Raw genomic sequence first — 21815 nt, 5'->3', positions numbered from 1 at the left:
GAGCAAATATTAGTCTATGCTTATTTTTATTTATTTATTTATTTATATTTGGATGGAGTCTCACTCTGTCACCCAGGCTGGAGTGCAGTGGCCCGATCTCAGCTCACTGCAGCCTCCGCCTCCCAGGTTCAAGTCATTCTCATGCCTCAGCCAGCAGTAGCTGGGACCACAGGCACATGCCACCACACCTGGCTAATTTTTGTATGTTTTAGTAGAGATGAGGTTTCACTATGTTGTCCAGGCTGGTCTTCAACTCCTGACTGCAAGTGATCCACCCGCCTCTGCCTCCCAAAGTGATGGGATTGCAGACATAAGCCACCGTACCCGGCCAGTCTAATTTATTAATGAGTTAATTATCACCATGTTTATAAGGAGAAAAGATGAAGCCACTTGTCTCCTGGATAGGACTTTTTCCCCAGGGGTATTCCCGGGGTAATCAGGAGAGAAATACACTACAGGCCAATTGCTTAAACTCCTCTTCCCCTCCACGCAACAAATATTACTATTTCTACTGGCATAAAATAACTTTTATTAAAAAGCATTAAAATTAATATCAGAGAAAAGATCGAAGTTTCTAGTCTCTTATTTTAAACTCAACATCTTAGTACACAATGACTGTCACCATAACTCTTAATATCTATAACTGATATTAGAAAGGAATATCCACTAATACAGTGATGACAAAGCACCAATTCAGTTAATGCAGAACAACCAATAGAAAACTACAACTCAAATGCACCCACCCTGTAATAACACTACCCTTCAAGTGTAAGGGTGTATTATTAATCCAATGAATCATGATTCTCTGTTACAGAAACATCTTTGCAGTCTATAGTATGTTCCTCCACATCCCAAGTGTAAAGGTTATTTTATTCAGAACTGAATTAATAAATTTTAAAACAAGAATGTTGCCTGAAAAATCACGGAAAACTACTTTAAAACATTGTCAAAGATAATTACTGCCAGACACTTTATTCTAAATAACATGTGAAACAGTAGCATCTTTCTCTATAATTTAATTAGGAGTTCAAATTGGATACCAGGGAGTTGAAAACTCAAGGTTGAAATGCATAAGCTGAATCAAATTCATGACCATTAGTTTACGTAACTTGACAACTACAGAAAATTGTTACTTGGTTCTTTCACTTGAATGAAGAATTTCACCATGAAAGGATATCATTATTTCTCAAAAGAATATAGAAATCATTCTACTTGGCCTTTAAAAGTAGCAAATAATATCTGTCTTATTATTCTATGAGCATTGCTAAATAAATTTTGCATATACTATATATATATATATATATAATATATATATATATATACACACACACACCACTTACTTTCATTAAAAGCATATTCAAATCCTTCCAGGGTATCAGGAAAATCAAGAGGTGGTTCATCTTTTTTCATTAGTTCATCCAAATCTATCCTAGATAATAAATCTAGAAAAGAAATGATATGAAATTTACTTATATTTATTTTCATAGTTTGTAACAAAGATATTTTAATTTAAAGTATTCTTTGTTCTATTTTTATGTGTTGCTTTAACTGATAACGCTACTAAATTGAATTCCCAAAATACTATGTTATGATCAAGCACAGTATTAACATAAGCACTTTCAAAATCATAATTCTAAAAACAACTATAACTCAGATTCTATACACCATTATATCAAACTTTAACTTCTTCCCTTCAAAACAGACAGCTATTAATTTGTACCTCATTCACCTCATTTAAAAGTTTCAGACATTAACGTGACTTTTAAAAAGTCATCAAATCTTACATATAACGGAAACATTTATGAAGAAACATGAATGTAAATAGTATTAATATAGCATATTATTCCATTTTTAGGGGGAAAACTGTTAAAATAAAACATACTAATTAGCAAAAATTATTTCACATAGTTTCTATTCTTCACATCATTTGATTCCATGCAACCAAGAAAATTCTGTCAAGGAGTTTTTCTTTTCTTTTTTTCTTTTTTCTTTTTGAGATGAGGTCTCACTCTGTCACCTAGGCTGGAGTGCAGTGGCACAATCTTGGCTCACTCTGCAATCTCTGCCTTCCAGGCTCAAGCGATCCTCCCACCTCAGCCTTCCGAGTAGCTGGGACTACAGGTGGGTGCCCCCATGTCGGGTTATACTTTGTATTTTTCACAGAGATGGGGTTTCACCATGTTGCCCAGGCTGGTCTCAAACTCCCGGACTCAAATGATCTGCCCACCTCAGCCTCCCAAAGTGCTGGGATTACAGGCTTAGCCACCATGCGTCGCCACTATGGAGTAATTTTAGATTGACAGAAAAGTGAAAAGACAGTACGAAGAGTGTACTATACCCTTTACTCGCTTTCCCCTATTAGTAACATTTTATAACATCATGGCACATTTGTCAAAATGAAGAAACCAATATTGGTACATTACTACAAACTAAAGCCCAGGTATTATTCACATTTCACAAGTGGTTCCATTAATGTTCATTTTCTTTTCCAGGATTCCATTCAGGACACCACATTACATGTAATTATTATGTCTCCCCAGTCCCTGTGGTCTGTGACAATTCTCAGTCTTCCCTTCTTTTCCATGATCTTGACAGTTTTGAGGACTATGTGTCAGGTATTTTATAGAATGACCCTCAATTTGGGTTTGTCTAATGTTTCTGCTTATGATTAGACTAGGGTTATGATTTCTGGAAAGAATATCACTGAGGTCAACTGCCATTCTCAATAGATCATGGCAAGGGGAACATGATATCAATAGGACATCACCAACGATGTTAACCTTCATTACTTGGTTAAGGTACTATATATACCAGGCCTCTCCACTATAACATTACTGTTTTTCCCTCTTCATAATGTATTCTTTCAAGGTGACTATGTCTGGCCCACCCTCAGGGAAAAAGAGGAGGAATTATTCTCTACCTCCCATAGCAAAGAACATCTAAATATATTATTGGAATTATTCTGTATGGAAGATTCATCTCTCTTCATCCATTTACACATTTATTCAATCACTTATTTATATCAGTATGGACTTGTGGACACTTATTGTATACTTTAGGTTATAATCCAATACTACGTCATTCATTTTGCTCCGCAAATTGTTCCAGCCATGACTATTGTAAGCTCTTTCAGATGTCTCCTGTGTCCCTTTGACATACTCTTGGCATTTTGCTTTTCATGCACTTCCTTACTTTCTACTACTAAAAGATGCTCCTGCCTCATTTTGTATCTTTCCTGCACCAGTCCTAGAATCAGTCTGTCAACAAGTATTTAATATCTTGTAGGCTCATATTGTAGGATGAGGCAAAAGTTCTCACTATCTGTCATCAAAGAGCCATTTATAAAATCACACAAAAAAATTTAAAACTTCAAATTTACTCATTTCCAAACAGATGTGGAATTATTTTTGTCTAATCAATAAATAAAGGTTAGGTTTTCAGCCTCTTCATTCTAACTCAAGTTCCTGAAGACAAATGCTCCTAGAATATGTTGTGAAGCAAACCAGTCCTTTTCCTACAAAAGAAATATCTCAGAAATAACACTTTATTTCTGTCTCTCACAGAAATATAACAAATCCTTCTGTGTAGATCATCAAAATACTCTAGAGAAAAAAGTATTTTGTCTACCTCCAGCCACTAGCCTCTCTCTGTAGAACACAGAAACAAGCCATCAAATCCTTCATTAAAAGAATCACTGTTTAGCACTCTTCAAACTCATCAAATTCAACTCACATAAAAATACACTATCCTCAATATAAAAAAAAAAGTTTGTAAACTCTAGTAAGACAAAAATGTTGCATATACCGGGCTTAAAAAGGGACATATGCTGACAATTCTTCATTCACTAGTAAAGTTCTTACCACCTTGTAAATCTTTTCAAAATAAAGACAGAAGGGTTTTAATATCAAAAATTGACTTGCAGTGACTAGAACGTTCTCACTTTTCTTCTTCCAGTGAATTGAGGCTCTGGGGCAAAATCAGATTCCTTGACTTTGCAGTCATCTACAACTCAAAACTTACAAATCTTTTAATCAGACATAGAAACTGTTCATACATAAGCAGATTTTGCTTCTAACAGCTCTTTTCTGTATCTATTAGCTTAGATCATAAATGCAGCCTTACATCTATATATCAATTTAAAGATTTCAAAGCACTTTCATATACATTACTTCATTTGATCATCACAATCCTATGAAATAGTAACAAGTATTATCATCTTCACTGTCTTTCAGACAAGAAAATGAACTCAGGTAAAATGGCTTGTCCAAAATCACAGCTTAGTAGTAGAAGGGATTAATAAAATAAACATATCTCTCAAAGCCAAACTCAGCACTCTTTCAAAATCACCACACTGATTCTATATACTATATCAATCTTATAATATTCTAGCCCCCCTTTTCTCTGATTATATAAACAGTTATGAATATAAAAATGTGCTTTAGCTTTGCCCAAAATGTTCCTTTGAACGATAAAACGAACAACTAAATAAAAAGATGTTCCTCAAATTTTTCCTGTCAACTAGAGAACCAGATATAGATTTTTTTATTTTATTAGCATTGAGAAGACATATAGAAAGGAACTGTCAGAAATTATTTTTCTGCTTTGTAAAAGAAAAGCAATACTGTAAAGCTGCATTTTACCCTGAGACTGGGTTCCAAAGGCAGATTATGCAAAAATCAAGTATAATGAAAGATCCATTGAAAATCCCTTCAATAACCTATAAAATACAATAGATTTGAATCCATATAGCCTAAGTATGCATCAGATATGACACGACTGTTTTTAAAGCATGGCTCTAGTGGTTAAAGTGATCCAGCAACTAGAATTCTAAACCTCAACTAAGCATATAAAACAACTGTATAAAAATACCATTTCATACCCAAAAGGAAGCAGGAACTCAAACAGATATACTTATAAGTTAATGTTCACAGGAGCATTATTCACAATAGTCAAAAGGTAGAAGCACTCCAAGTGTATATAGACGGGTGAATAGTTTGATGGCTACTTTTATGTGAGACTGGGAAATAAGATAACCAGATATTTGATTAAATATTATTCTGGGTGTGACTGTGAGGATGTTTCTGGATAGGATTAACATTTGAATGGGTAGACTTAGTAAAGCAGATTCCCTCCCCAATTTGAATGGGCCTCATCCAACCAGATAAAAGTGTCTATAGAGCAACAACGCTGAGTAAAGGAGAATTCACTCTCTCTGCCTATCTTCAAGCTGGGAAATCAGTCTTCTGCCTTCAGATTTAGACTGGAACTCACACCATCAGCTCTCCTGACTTGAACTTTACTGTCAGCTCTCCCGGGTCTCCAGCTTGCTGATTACAGAACTTGGGTCTTCTTAGCCTCTATAATTGTGTGAGTCAATTCTTCGTAGTAAATATTTCCTTAATAAAGAAAGACATTCTTACCCAAAACTGATGTGCCTTGAAGATATTATGCAAAGTGAAATAAGCTGACAGAGAAGGGCAAATATTATATGATTGCACATATCTGAGATTCCTAGAGTCATCAAACTTATAGAGACAGAAAGTAGAATGGTGGTTGCTAAGGGCTGGGCAGAGAGGGGAATAGGGAGTTATTGTTTAACGGATATAGGGCTTCAGTTTTGCAAGGTGCAGAGTTCAGGAGATGGTCAGTGGTGATGACTGCACAACAATGTAAATGTACTTTATGCTACTGAACCACATATTTAACAACAGTTAAAATGGTAAATTTTATATTATGTCTATTTCACCACAATAAAGAAAGTATTATTTGGCATCTTTATTTTTAAAAACTGTATTAAATAAAGGAGTATTTAAAACACTATTGGAATTCTACTTCTGGCCAAAATAGAATTAACAGGAACAGAATTATTTTCACTTTCCTTAAACAACTGGAAAACAAGAAGACACATGTAAAAGAACAGTTGGACAACAGGCAGCCAGAACTGAGAGAAAAAGAAACAAATGACATAAACCCCTTGATGCCCTAGCTTACTGTGTGGATACAGTTTAAGGCACAGCAGGAAGGAAGAACCCAAACAAAGAATGAAGACCCTGCTGAGCTGATGAGACAGAGATCAGAATTTGAATAATCCAAGGTGGCTGGATTTGGAAGCAGAGAAGGAGGGCAGGGGAAACTGTTTAGAAAGAGAGACTGCTGGGCCGAATTGCAGAGGGATTCACTCATGTCTTTGACTATTTATCCATACACACGGGATAAAAAAAAATTACCCAAGGACAGGGAAAGCAGCAGGATGAACAATTCCTGAAGTACACACAGAGCTGCAAATATGTATGCCTATCAGCCCTAGAGAAAGGAGACTCTAAAACTGTCATATCAAAGATTTAAAAAAGCCTCCAAGAAAAAAAAAAGATACAAATAATATAAATACCTGTCAGAACAAAGCCCAGCGTTCTTTAAAAGAATACCAAAAAACAAAATAAAACAAAATTTAAGCAACAACTTATTCTTTAAAGGAATAGAACAAAATCCAGCACCCAATAATGTATAATTTACAATGTCTGGTATCTATGAAAAATGATGATAAGGCATGTAAAAAGGTAAAAATTATGATCTATAAACATGAAGAAAATCAATCAATAAACCAAGAAATGACAAAGACAAAGGAATTAGCAAGAAAAAAATCTATTTCAATGTGATCTGTATGTTCGAAAAAAAAATTTAATCATTAATATACCAAACTGAGAACTGGAAGAACTTTAAGCTTCTATATATAAAAAAAATTCTATCTAAAATTAAAAATAGACTGTTAAAAAGTCACAGCAAATACAATTACAGGAGATGAGATCAATGAACTTTGAGACCTAACAGCAGAATTATCTAAAATGAAGCAGAGAAAAATAATAGTTTAAAAATGAAGGCCGGGCGCGGTGGCTCAAGCCTGTAATCCCAGCACTTTGGGAGGCCGAGACGGGCGGATCACGAGGTCAGGAGATCGAGACCATTCTGGCTAATACGGCGAAACCCCGTCTCTACTAAAAAAAATACAAAAAACTAGCTGGGCGCGGTGGCGGGCGCCTGTAGTCCCAGCTACTCGGGAGGCTGAGGCAGGAGAATGGCGTAAACTCGGGAGGCGGAGCTTGCAGTGAGCTGAGATCTGGCCACTGCACCCCAGCCTGGGAGACAGAGCGAGACTCCATCTCAAAAAAAAAAAAAAAAAAAAAAAATGGAGAAAGTATCATTGACCAGTGTGACAATGTTAAGTTGTCTAATATATTTTAAGTGTGTTCCAAGATGAAATCAATGCTGGGAAGTGACATAGTTTAGATGTTTGTCCCCTCCAAATCTCATGTTGAAATGTGACCTCCAATGTTGGGGGTGGCCCTAGAGGGAGGTGTTTGGGTCATGGGGGCAGATCTCATGGAAATAAGTTTTCACTCTATGAGTTCCCTGAGATCTGGTTGCTTAAAAGAACATGGCACCTCTTCCTTCTTTCTCTCTTGTTGCCTCCCTCTCACTATGTAACATACAGGTACCCCTTTTATCTGCCATGATTGTAAGCTTCCTCAGGCCCTCACCAGAAGGAGATGTCAGCACTATGCTTCAGGTACAGCCTGCAGAACTGTAAGTCAAATAAACCTCTTTTCTTGTAAATTACTCAGTCTCAAGCATTCCTTTACAGCAATGCAAATAGACAAACACTGAGAACTGAGGAAAAAAAAATTTTTTTTAAGTGAATGAAATGTTTTCCAAATATGATGAAAACTTTGACCACAAATCCAAGTAGAATAAACACTGAGAAAATGACACAAAGGTATATCATAATTAAATTTCCGAAAATAGGTGATAAAGATAAAATCTTAGGGTCAGGTGCAGCTGCTCACGCCTGTAATCCCAGCACTTTGGGAGGCCAAGGTGGGTGGGTCACTTTAGGTCAGGCGATCGAGACCAGCCTGGCCAACATGGCAAAATCCCGTCTCTATCAAAAATACAAAAATTAGCTGGGTGTGGTGGCATGCATCTATACTCCCAGGTACTGGGAGGCTGAGGTAGGAGAATTGTTTGAACCCAGGAGGCAGAGGTTGCAGTGAGCCGGGATCGTGCCACTGCACTCCAGGCTAGGTGACAGAGTGAGACTTTGTCTCAAAAAAAAACGATAAAATCTTAGAAGCAGATAGAGAAAAAAGGAACAAAGATAATAATGACAGAAGACTTTTCAGGAGTTAGGCAAACAAGAAGACAATGGTGCAACATTTTTCCATTAAAGAAAAAAAAAAGTCCATCAACCTCAAATTCTATGCCAACCAAAAGCATCTTTCCAAATAGAAGAAATAAAGATTTTTTTTCGGACACAGAAAAGCTGAAATAATGTATTGCCAGCAGGCCTGCAGAAGAAAATGGTAAGAAAAGTTCTTTGGGTTGAGGCAAATGATACTAAACAGAAATATGTATCCACATAAAGAAATAATGTGTACTTCAAAAGAAAATTATATGACTAAATAAAAGCATTTGTTTCTTATTGTTAATCTCTTTAATAGGAAACAGTTAAACAGAGGATATCACTACAGACCCTGCAGCCACTAAAAAAACAAGAAGGGGGCCAGGCACACTGGCTCACGCCTGTAATCCCAGCATTCTGGAAGGCTAAGGTGGGCAGATCATGAGGTTAGGAGTTCGAGACCAGCCTGACCAACATGACCCCATCTGTATAAAAATACAAAAATTAGAAGGGTGTGGTGGTGCATGCCTGTAATCCCAGCTACTCAGGAGGCAGAGGCAGAAGAACTGCTTGAACCTGGGAGGCGGAGGTTGCAGTGAGCCGAGATCGTGCCACTGCACTCCAGCCAGGGCCACAGAGCGAGATTCCATCTCCAAAAAAACAAAAGAACAAGAAGGGAATATTAGTGACAACCCTATACACATAAATCATACAAATTAGATGAAATGGTCCGAGACCTCAAAAACCACAAACTAATAAAACTCACCCTATATAAAATAAACAATATGAATAGTCTTATGACTATTAAAGAAAATGAATTTGAATTAAAATCTCCCCCCTAAATTTTTCAGGTCAAGAGAGTTTCACTGGAGAAATCTTCAAAATATTTAAAAATAAATTAGTACCAATTCTACACAATATCTTCCAGTAAACAAAACAGAAGTGAATATTTCCTAAATCATGTTAGAAGATCAGTGTTACCCTGATAACAATTCTAAACAAAGACAGTACAAAAAAAGAACACCACAGTTCAATATCTCTAATGAACCTGGACACAAAAATCATCAACAAAATATTAATTCAAAACCAACAATATATAAAAACAAATTACATCAGAACCAAATAGGGCTTATGACAGAATGGTTCACTATTCAAAAAATCAACATGTAATCCATTATTTCAACAGCCTACAGAAGAAAAAAATACATGACCCTATCAATTAATACAAAAAAAATAAGCATTTGACAAAAATTCAACATTCACTCATGATTAAAACTTCCCAGGAAGCATCTAATAAAAGGAACTTCTTCAACATGATAAACAGCATTTACCAAAAAACTTACAACTAACATAATGTTTAATAGTGAAAGACAATCTTTTTCCCCGAAGGCTGAAAACAAGAAAGAATATCCATCCTCACTATTCTTGTTCAACGTAGTACTGAAAGTCCTAATCAACACAGGCCACAAAGAAAAATAAAAGGCACATAGACTGGTTAGAAACATTATCCAATTTGCAAATGACATGATTGTCTATGTAGAAAATCCTGAGGAACCCACAAAAGAATCTCCTAGAACAAACAAGCAAGTTCCGGAAGATCACAGTATATAATATCAACACACAAAACTTAATTATATTTTCATAAACCATCAATAAACATGTGTAAATTGAAATTATAAACATAACACCATTTATAATCACTCGAAAAAATTAAAATACTTACATATAAAGCAAATAACAGGTATAGGATTTACATGCTGAAAATTACAGTGTTAATGAAAGAAATCAAGGAAGATTTAAATAGACATATCAGGTGAATGGATTAGAAGACTCAATATCGTAGATATCGATTCTCCCCAAATTTACCTAAAAGTTTAAATATGATTCCTATCAAAATCGCAGTAAAGTTTTTTGCAGATATAGACAAGTATATTCTAAAATGTATATATAAAGGCAAGTGACCTAGAATAGCTAAACAAATTTCTAAAAGAATAAAGAAGGAGGAATCACTTTGTTCAGTGTTAACTTATTATATAGCTACTGTAATTAAGAGAGTGTGGTATTGGTAAACACATAGATCCAGAAAACAAAATAAAGAACTCAAAAACAACTGCCCAAATATGCCCAATTCATGGTTGACAGGCATGAAAAAGCAATTCAAAGATGAAAAGACAGTCTTCTTCACAAATGGTGCCGGTATAAGAAGAAATCAAAATGATAAAAATGAACCTCAACCTGTATCTCACATCTTACATAAAATTTAACTCACAATGAAGGGGAGGTGCTTCAAGAAGGCTGCCTAGAGGCATTTGGTACTCACCTCATCTAAGAAGAAGAGCCAAAATGCAAGTTAATAATCACATTTCAAACAGGACATCGAAGAGAGAACACTCTAATTTAATAGAAAGATGACAAGAAACACCCAAAAAGAAAGGATAAAAAGGGAAAGGAAGCAACCTACTTAGCTGAGATCAGCTGGGAGCCTGGAGAATCTCCCCAATGTGGGAAAAGGATAAGTGAAAGACCCCCAGCAGTTCAAATTCCCACCACAGACTCCTGCAATCCTAGCCATGCAAGAGCCCCTCAAACCCCATGGGCCCTGAGAATAAAGTAGGAAGTTGCCTGAAGACTGTGCAATGCCATGGCTCTAGAGGAGTTCATGCTGAGCCACACACAACTCCTGAGTCCCAAGCAGCTACAGTAAGGTGCCATTTTGAAAGCCCAGCCCCTATAGAGCTGCATTCTGTCCCCAGGGTCCAACAGTCCCCACATCTCCACATCACTGGACCCTCACTGACGTCACCTGCCTACAGAGACCACTGCAGCTGGCTAATGCCACCTGGGCAAAAATGCAAGTCATTAGCAGCAACCCCATTGCCCCAAGCAGCAAAACCATGGCACATTTTCACATGTCCTGAGGATACAGTCCCCTACCCATGGCACACCCACAGCAGGCTGCTGCCACTGGGGCCAAAGCACAAGTGAAGCATGCAATCCCAACCATATATCTACGGCTAGAGCCACCAAAAGCAACTTCACCCTCCCTAGTATAGAGCGGTGGTGCAGTCACTGCCGCCCCTACTTAAGCATTCCACAGAGGGGCCTAGAAATAACCCCACCCCTGCCTACCAGAGCCAAGGTCTACACGTACCACAGGTGGGGGGAAGAGGGCAGGTTCACCTGGCTTGGCACACCCCCTAGCAAGAGCCTTAGCATGCCATCCAGGGGCCTGGGGAATGCCAAGCACCAGTCCACCACCACTGTCACCTAAGCACTCCTCCTAGGGACCTCAGAATGGGTCCATCCAATTGCTGCTACCAACACAGTCAAAAACCTCACACATGCCACCTGCAGGCCTGGGCACTGCCCTGTCTAGCCTGTCGTAGCTACCACCAATAAAATCGTGAACTGCTCAGAACTCAGAGGTTAGTCCTACCACTGCTACTACCATAGCCCATACCATACCCACTGTTCAGAGACCCAAGAACCCATCCACTGGCCTGACCCACTGGTGCCACTATAGGCACACAAATAAACCACCTAAAGATCCAACAATCAACCCCAATAGACTACCCAACACCAGTGCCAGCATATGCCTCCCTGGAACCCAAGGATAGGCAGGCTGTGGCTGCGCTGCCAACACTAGAGCCCAAGGAATAGCATACCTGGTATCCTTGTTCCCAGCAAACCTCACCACAGCCTCCACTAACAACTGCACTCTGAGCCACTGACACCAGTAATGTGGTTTACAGCTGAAGAAATCATAAATTACATGATTGCACACACCCAGACTCAAAGTCAAAGTACCCTACTCAACCAACACCATAGATACATTTTAAGAAAAAAAAATCCATTACGATAGCAAATTCAAAAAATTGGAAGAATTGATTGTCACACCAGATACCCAGATGTTAATGTAAATATATAAGATATCAATGTAAATATATTGTGCTTCAAAAGGAGCACAATAACTCTCCGGCAACAGATTCCAATCGAAGATAAATTTATGAAATCCCAGAAAAAGAATTTGAAGTATTTATTTTAAAGAAGCTCAGAAGATACAAGGGAATACAAAAAAGCAATAAAAAGAAATCAGAGAAACAACTCAGGATATGAATAAGAAATTTACCAAAAAGATAGACAGATATAAAAAAAGAACCAACCAGAAATCCTGGAACTGAAGATTTCACTGAATGAAAGACTAAACACATTGAAAAGCTTCAATAACAGGCCAGATCAAGCAGAACAATGCATTTCAGAACACAGAGATGGGTCTTCTGAAATAGCTCAATCAGACAAAAAATAAAGAAAAAACTATGAGCAAGGGCTATGTGACATATGGAATACCATAAAGCTATAAAATACTTGAATTTGTGGTGTCCCAGAAGGCAAAGAGAAAACAAAAGGATTAGAAACCCTACTTAATAAATAGCTAAAAAACTTTCAACGTTTAAAAAGAGATTTAGGCATCCAGATACAAGAAGCACATAAATCCCCAATCAAATACAATGTAAAAAGATCTTCTCCATCACATATTATAGTCAAACTGTCAGAAGTCAAAGAAAGAATTCTAAAAACAGCACAAGGACAGTAGCTAGTCACTTAAAAGGGAAATTCTATCAGACTAATAGCACATTGCTCAACAGAACCTTACAGGCCAAAACAAAATGAGATAATATATTCAATGCCTAAAAAGAGAAAACTGCCAGCCAAGGACACTATGTCCAGAAAAGTTTTTCTTCATAAGTGAAGAAGAAATGAAGTCTTTCCCAAAGAAGCAAAAACAGAGAATTAATCACCACTAGACGAGATCTAGGAGAACTGCTTAAGGGAATCTTAAACCTGGATGCAAAGGGAAGATATCCAGCATCATGTAAAGGCACAAAAGCATAAAACCCACTGTTAGAGGAAGCACACAAATTTGGAAGGGAAAGAACTCAAATGTTACCACTACAGAAAACAACCAAACCACAATGATAAACAATAAGAGAAAAACAAAAAAAACAAAGGATATTAATGCAATAAGAATCAATAAATAAAATGATAAAAATAAGCCCTTGCATATCAATAACCTTTAATATAAACGAATTAAACTTTCAATAAAAGACATAGACTTGCTGAATGGATTTTAAAACATGGCCCAACTATATGGGCCATGGCTGACTACAAAACACTTATCTTACCTGTGAAGACACACAAACTGAAAGTAAAGGGATAGAGAAAGACATTCTGGCTTGGCACAGTGGCTCACACCTGTAATCTCAGCACTTTGGGGGGCTGAGGCAGGCAGATCACTTGAGCTCAGGAGTTTGTGAACAGCCTGGCCCACATGGTGAAACCCCATATCTACAAAAAACATACAAATTAGTCAGGCATGGTAGCACGTGCTTGCAGTCCAAGCTACTCAAAGGGCTGAGGTGGGAGGATCACTTGAGCCCAGGAGGAGGATGTTGCAGTGAGCTGTGATCATGCCACTTCACTCCAGCCTGGGTGACACAGTGAGACCCTATCTCCAAAAAAAGAAAAAAAGAAAGACATTCCATGCAAACGAAAACCAAAAGTGAGCAGGAGTAGCTATACTTATATTAGATAAAGCAGAATTTAAGTCAAAAGCAGTAAAAAGAGACAAAGAAGATCATTATATAAAGATAAAGGAATCAATTCAGTGAGAGAATATGACAATTCTAAACATATATGCACTCAACACTGCAGCATCCAGACATATAAAGCAAATATTATTAGTTCTAAAAGGAAAGATAGATTTCAATAAAATGATAGTTGGGGACTTTAATTCTCCACACTCAGCATTAGACAAATCATCTAGGCAGAATACTAACAAAGAAACAGATTTAAACTACACATTAGATCAAATGGACCAAACAGACGTTTATAGAACATGTCATCCAAGAGCTGCAGAATACACATTTTCTTCATATCAACACATGGAACATTCTCCAGGATAGACCATATGTTAGGCCACAAAACAAGACTCAACAAATTTTACCAAAAAAAATCACATCATGTATGAAATTGGTAAAAAGAAGAATTTGAGAAAATGTACAAATACATGGAAACTAAACTTGCTTCTGAATGAGCACTGAGTCAAGGAAGAAATTATGAGAAAATAAAGAACTACCTTGAAGCAAATGAAAACCAAACACAACATACCAAAACCTATGCAAAACAGAAAAAGCAAGACTAAAAGGAAATGATACAGCAATAAATGACTACATCAAAAAAGTAGAAAGATTTCAAACAGTCTAAGGATGTACCTCAATGAAGAGAAGAAAAAACCAAACCCAAAATTAGAAAGGATCAAATAATAAAGAGCAGAATTATATGAAATACAGATTAAACAATCAACAAAATAAAAGGTAACTTTTTTGAAAAGATAAACAAATTTCTAAACAGCTTGCCAGACTAAGCACAAACACACACACACACACAAACAAAAACCCAGGAGACCCAGATAAAATCAGTAATGATAAAGGAATCATTACAACTACCACCGTAACAGAAAAGGTCATAACAGACTATTATGAACAACTGTACAAGCTGGAAAACCTAGAGGAAGTGAATAAATTATTGGACAAATAAAATCTACCAAGATTGGCCGGGCGCGGTGGCTCAAGCCTGTAATCTCAGCACTTTGGGAGGCCGAGACGGGTGGATCACGAGGTCAGGAGATCGAGATCATCCTGGCTAACACAGTGAAACCCCGTCTCTACTAAAAATACAAAAGAAAGCTAGCCGGGCGAGGTGGCGGGCGCCTGTAGTCCCAGCTACTCCGGAGGCTGAGGCAGGAGAATGGCGTAAACCCGGGAGGCGGAGCTTGCAGTGAGCTGAGATCAGGCCACTGCACTCCAGTCTGGGAGACAGAGCCAGACTCCGTCTCAAAAAAAAAAAAAAAAAAAAAAATCTACCAAGATTGAATCAGGAAGAAATAGAAAACCTGACCAGACCAGTTGTGAGTAATGAGATCAAATAGTAATAAAAAGTCTCCCAACAAAGAAAAGTTCAAGACCATGTGGCTTTACTACTGAATTCTACCAAACGTCTAAAGAAAAATGAACACAATTTCTCCTCAAACTATTCCAAAAAAATGAAGAGGAGGGAAATCTCCCTGTCTCATTTTATAAGGCTAGAATTACCTTGATATCAAAAGCAGACAAGATTGCAACAAAAAAAGAAAACTTCGGGTCAATATTCCTGACAAACAGGTGCAAAATTACTCAACAAAATAACAATAAACCAGATCAACAGCACATCAAAAAGATAGCACATCAAAAAGATAACACATCATCATCAAGTAGGATTTACCTAGAAATGCAAGGATGGTTCAACATATTCAAATCAATTAGTGTGACACAGCATATCAACAGAATGAAGAACAAAAACCATATGATCTTTTACTCAATAGATGCAGCAAAAGCATTTGATAAAATTCAACAACTCTCCCTGATAAAAACACTCTCAACAAATGAGGCATTGAAAAAATATATCTCAACATACTAAAGGTCATATGTGACAAACTTACAACAAACATCACAGTGAATGGAGAAAAGTTGAAAGCTTTTCCTCTAAAAACTGGAACAACACAAGGATGCCCACTTTCACTACTCCTATTCAGCATAGTACGGAATGTCCTTTTCAGAAAAATCAGGCAAGAGAGCAAAATAAAAAGCATCCAAATTGGAAAATAAGTCAAATTGTCCTTTTGCATATGATATAATCTTATATATAGAAAAACCTAAAGACTCCACCAATAAACTTGTAGCTCTTATAAATTCAATAAAGTAACAGTATATAGTATCGACATAGAAAAATCAGTAGTGTCCATAATAAATGAGATGAGAAAGTAATCAAAAAGGCAAACTTATTTACAACAGCTATAAGAAATATACCTTGGAATAAATTTAACCAAAGAGATGAAAGACCTCTACAAGGAAAACTATAAAACATTAATGAAAGAAATTGAAGGGGACACAGACAAATGGAAAGACATTCCATGCTCATAGACTAGCATAATTCAATGACCATACTGCTCAAAGCAATCTACAGATTCAACACAATTCCTATTAAAATACCAATGACATTCCTCACAGAAATAGAGAAAAACAAAAACACTAAAGTCAAATGGAAACAAAAAAGAACTCAAATAGCCAAAGCAATGTGAGCAAAAGGAACCAAGCTGGAGACATCATGCTAACCTGACTTCAAAATATATTACAAGGTTACAGTAACCAAAACAGCATAGTGTTATTATTTTAAAAATAAAAGACATGTAAGGCCAGGCGCAGTGGCTCATGCCATCCCAGCACTTTGGGAGGCCCAGGTGGGTGGATCACTTTGTTACAGGTAGATCTTTCTTCCTAGAGCTCCCAAGATGGCGGCAAGTCTTTTGTTCTCTGACCTGGGGTTCTTGGCCTCACAGATTCCAAGGAATGGAACCTTGGGCCATGCGGTGAGTACTACAGCTATATTAGAAGTCGTGGGTCATAGAGAGAACCATCGAACCCAGCAACTAGTGTTCAGCTCAATTAGGACGAACCAGGGCATTTAGCCATGCAGGAATAATGGCGAGTCTGTAGCGGCCTTGGGTGCCTCACTGGATCAGGAGCACAGCGGACACCCTGCCAGATCCGGAGGGTTGGAAGTCAGCGGCAGGTCTGCGACGGTGGCAAACGGCAGTGGTGGACAGGGAGAGAAAGCTCAGCTCCAGCCGTAACAAACACAGACCAGAAGAGTATGCAGTTGCAAGATTTAATAGAGTGAAAATAGAGCTCCCATAAAATGGGAGGGGACCCAAAGGGGGTTGCCACTGCCAGTTTAAATGCCTAGGTTTCTATCCAGATCATTGTCCCTACCCCTGTGCTGTCAGATGATATATGATTTGACTATTTCTTTACCTCCTGCTTTTAGCCTAATTTGTATTTTAGTGAGCCCTCTTTACTACCTGATTGTTCGGGTATGAGCTGAGTTACAAGCCCCGTGTTTAAAAGTGGGTGCAGTCACCTTCCCCAGCTAGGCTTAGGAATTCTTAGTCAGCCTAGGAAATCCAGCTAGTCCTGTCTCTCAACTTGATGTCAGGAGTTCAAGACCAACCAGCCTGGCATACATGGCAAAACCCCGTCTCTACTAAAAATAAAAAAGGAAAAAAAAAATTAGCCAGGTGTGGTGGTGGGCACCTGTAATCCCAGCTACTCAGGAGGCTGAGACTAGAGAATCGCTTGAACCCAGGAAGCAGAGGTTGCAGTGAGCCAAGATCGCACCATTGCACTCCAGCCTGGGCAACAATAGTGAAACTCCATCTTAAAAGGTAGGTAGGTAGGTAGGTAGGTAGATAGATAGATAGATAGATAGAAGATAGGTGGATGGATAGATGGATGGAGAGAGAGAGAGAGAGAGAGAGAGAGAGAGAGAAACATGTAGACTAATGGAACAGAATAGCAGAATAGAGAACCCAGAAATAAATCACATATTACAGTGAACTGATTTTCAACAAAGGCACCAAGACTATATATTGGGAAAAGAACAGCCTCTTCAGTAAATGATTCTGGAAAAACTAAATATCTATACGTAGAAGAATGAAACTGGAGCCCCATCACTCATCTATAAAAATCAACTCAAGATGGATTAAAGACTTAAAATATAAGACCTGAAATTACGAAGCTACTAGAAAGAAACACAGGGGAAACACTTCAGCACACTGGTCTAGGCAAAGATTTTTATGGCTAAAGCCTTTTGAGAAAACAGAAACAAAAAACAGACAAATGGGACTACATTAAACTAAACAGCTCCTGCACAGCAAAGAAAACAATTAACAGAATGAAGAGACAAACTACTGAATGGGAGAAAATATTTACAAACTATTCATCCAATAAAGTATTAATAATCCAGAATACACAAGGAAATCAGACAATTCAACAGTAAAAAACAAAAAATAATCCCATTAAAAAGTGGGCAAAGGACATAAATAAACATTTCTAAAAAGAAGGCATACAAATGGCCAATAGGTACGTTAAAAAATGCTCAATTTCACTAATCATCAGGGAAATGCAAATTAAAACCACAATTAGATATCCTCTCACCCCAGTTAGAATGGCTATCACTAAAAAGACAATAAATAACAGAAGCTGATGAGGCTGTCGAGAAAAGGGAATTCTTATACACTGTTGTTAAGAATGTAAATTTGTACAACCTCCATGGAAAACATTTGGGCATTTCTCAAAATACTATAAATGGAACTACCATACAAGCCAGCATTTGCACTACTGGGTATGTATTCACAGAAAAGGAATCAGAATATCTAAAGGATAATTGCATTGCATGTTTATCGCAGCATTATTTACAATAGCAAAGATATGGAATCAACGTTTAAGTGTCCATCAATAGATGAATGGATAAAGAAAATGTGATATAATATACACAATGGAATACTATTTGACCATAAGAAATGTGGTATATATACAAAAAGGAATACTATACATCCATAAGAATAAAATCATGTCATTTGTAGCAAGGTGGATGGAACTGGAAGTTATTGTGTTAAGTGAAATAAGTCAGGTACAGAAAGACACACAGTGCATGTTCTCATAAAATGTGAGAGCTAAAAAAGTTGATCTCATGGAAGTAGGAAGTAGAATGATAGCTATCAGAGAAGTATGTGGGTGATGGTGCACAGGAGGAAACAATGAAGAGAGTTTGTTTAATGGATAGAAACATACAGTTAGATAGAAGGTATAAGTTCTAATGTTCAATAGCATATAGGGTGATTAAAATGAACAAAAGTATTATGTATTTCAAGAGATAGCTAAAAGAGAGGACTTAAAATGTTCCCAACACATAGAAATCATAAACACTTGGGGCAATGCATAATGGAAATATCCTAACTTGATCATTAAACATTCTATGCATATAACAAAATATCACATGTACCCCATAAGTATGTACAAATACATATCAATAAAACAAAGAGAATGAATAGACAATCCAAAGACTGGTAATGTTTACTAATCACATATCTTAAAAAGAAGTTGTATCCAGAACATATGAACAACTTTTAAAACTCAACAATAAGAACACAAACAAAAAAAGGGGGGCAAAATTCTAGACTTTACCAAGAAAGATGTATATATGGTATATAATTCACGATTAGGAAAATGCAAATTAAAACCACATAGAAACAAAAACCTGTGACAATGAGAAGAAAAGTCAACAAACCTGTCAATATTAATTGCTGATAAAGATGCCAAACTAAGAGAACCCTCATACATTACTGGTGATGGTGAAAAATAATACAGGTACCTTGAAAAGTGGTTTTCTAGTTCTTATGAAGTTACCGTAGACATACCACATTACCCAGCAGTCCTCCTCCTAGATACTAACCCAGGACAAATGAAAATAAATATCCACATAAAAACCTTTGATGAATGTTTTCAAAGACTGTATTCATAATCACCCAACCCTGGAAACAACACAAATATCTAAAATGTGGCAAATGGGTAAGTAAAACATAGTTTATTCAATAGAATAAAATTCAACAATGAAATGAAACCTAGTAACATATGTTTAAACATTAACTGAAAATAGATCATTAATTTAAATGTGAAATATAAAACAAAGCTTTTAGAAGAATGCATAGGAGAAAACCTTCATAAACTACAGCTGGCTAGGGAAAGAGTTCTTTGACATGACACTAAATGCAAAGTTTACAAAATAAAAAAAATTATGAACAGAACTTCATCAGAATTAAAAATGTTTGCCCCGCGAAAGATATGTTAAGAGGGTGAAAGACAAGCTACAGACTGAGAGAAAATATTCACAAAGAATATATTCAATAGAGACTTGTATCTAGAAAATATAAAGAACTATCAAAGCTCAATAGTTTTAAAAAATCCATTTAGAAAATGGACAAAAAATATGAATAGGTATTTTACCAGAGACAAGGTACAGATGGCAAATAAGCACATGAAAAGATGTATGGTCAGCATCACTAGTGAGATATCACTATGTACCTAATAAAATGGCTAAAACTAAAACATAGTAATAATAATGCTGAGGAGGATGTAGAAAAAGTGGGTCTTTCATACGTGACTGGTGGGAATATAAAATGGTATGGCCACTCTGGAAAATAGTTTGGTATTATCTTATAAAGTTAGAAATGCATTTACCATATGACCCAGCAATCACATTCTTGGGCATTTAACCTAGAGATATGAAAACTTACATTCACATAAAAACTTATACATAAATATACACAGTAAATTTATTTCTAATAATCAAAAACTGGAATCAACCCAAATGCCCTACAATGGGTTAATGGTTAAACAAAATGGCATATCTAGAGAATAGAATATTACTGATCGGCAATAAACACAAATGAACTACTGATATTTACAAAAACTTGGATGGATCTCAAAGGCATTATGCTTATTGAAGAAAGCCAATCTCAAAAAGTTATATACCTTATGATTCCATTTCTATAACATCTACAAAATGACAAAAGGGATGGAGAACAGATTAGTGATTGCCAGGAGACAGAGATGAAGTTGGCAGTTAGGGACATTCCTACAAATGGGTAGCAGAAGGGGTAGAACACTTCTGTATCTTTGTTTGTGGTCATTGTTGCACAAGACAACACAGAGGATCAAACTGCACAGAACTCCAAACACACACACACATACACACACACAAATTACTGCATGTGAAACCTAATGAAAATTGGATAATGACCATGTTTTAGTTACCAGTACTGTACCAATAAGAATGTCTTGGTTTTGATGTACTATTAGCCATATCACAAATAATGATCATAATAACTCAACATTAGTGTCCAGAATAATTTTTAATAAAGGCACTATGGCAAATGTAGGTATCTTTGAAGGGGCCTGAGGTTAGAGGGCAGTGGTAAATAAAAACCAACACATATGAACTAAGAGAACTAGATACAGAACATATCTTCAGAAATCCAGGTAAAATGGGTCAACAAATCAATAAGAGGCAGTAGATAAACTAAAACCCTGTAAAACTGGCAAAGGGAAAAAGTAATATTTTTAAGAAATGCAAGAATTCTTTACAAGCATATCTTCATTGCCATCTCCAAGAGATGACATAACTTTCTTGTGCATAATATGCCTTCCTTTAATTACAACAGTCATCACCATCTTCCTTACCATCTTCATTATCACCATTATTACAGCAAACTAATTCAAACTACTTTCTTCCAGCATGCACTGCTTTAACCCTGCTCATCTTGAGTTTTACCTGACATTTCTCTCACCACTAATATAATTTTATGAGATTTTTCCACCATCTATGCCTTATCTGAAGCACTTTTCAATTAGCAGAAAGTTAAATCACCTCCAAGAGTGCATCTTGCCATGTAAACCTGAAATTCTCTAATGAACAGCAGAGTGATCATTATTAGTTCACTGTTTTACATATCATAGCCCAGTTTTGAATAAACTCAAGAATAAAACTGTCTTCCTGTTCAAGGGATAAAGTTTAGAACAAATCAGTTTGCTAAGTTGTTCTGAAATATACCATGCATTTGCCATTTTATTTTCTAATATTTCCAATTTACTCCTCCATTAACCCTTACAACCCCATCTGTACCCAGCATTATTATTCCTATAGT

General features: G+C 36.7%; 1 protein-coding gene across 18 annotated transcripts in view; it reads right to left on the bottom strand.

The window, feature by feature from the left end:
- Positions 1-21815, bottom strand: part of FAM172A (family with sequence similarity 172 member A) — a 523432-nt gene that overhangs the window by 447594 nt on the left and 54023 nt on the right. For 16 of the 18 annotated variants that reach the window (XM_033179131.1, XM_033179140.1, XM_033179122.1 and 13 more), the window contains one exon: positions 1341-1442. In XM_033179131.1, coding sequence (XP_033035022.1) covers positions 1341-1400 — 60 coding nt within the window. In that variant the 5' untranslated portion in view covers positions 1401-1442. Of the gene's footprint in view, positions 1-1340; positions 1443-20643; positions 20668-21815 lie in introns of all 18 variants that reach the window. The other 2 variants (XM_033179126.1, XM_033179133.1) reach the window with 1 other exon arrangement.

This window comes from Trachypithecus francoisi, unplaced genomic scaffold (assembly GCF_009764315.1).
Source record: "Trachypithecus francoisi isolate TF-2019V2 unplaced genomic scaffold, Tfra_2.0 Lachesis_group2, whole genome shotgun sequence".
In the NCBI taxonomy this organism is placed as follows: Eukaryota; Metazoa; Chordata; class Mammalia; order Primates; family Cercopithecidae; genus Trachypithecus; species Trachypithecus francoisi.
This window is presented reverse-complemented; position numbering and strand designations above follow the sequence as displayed.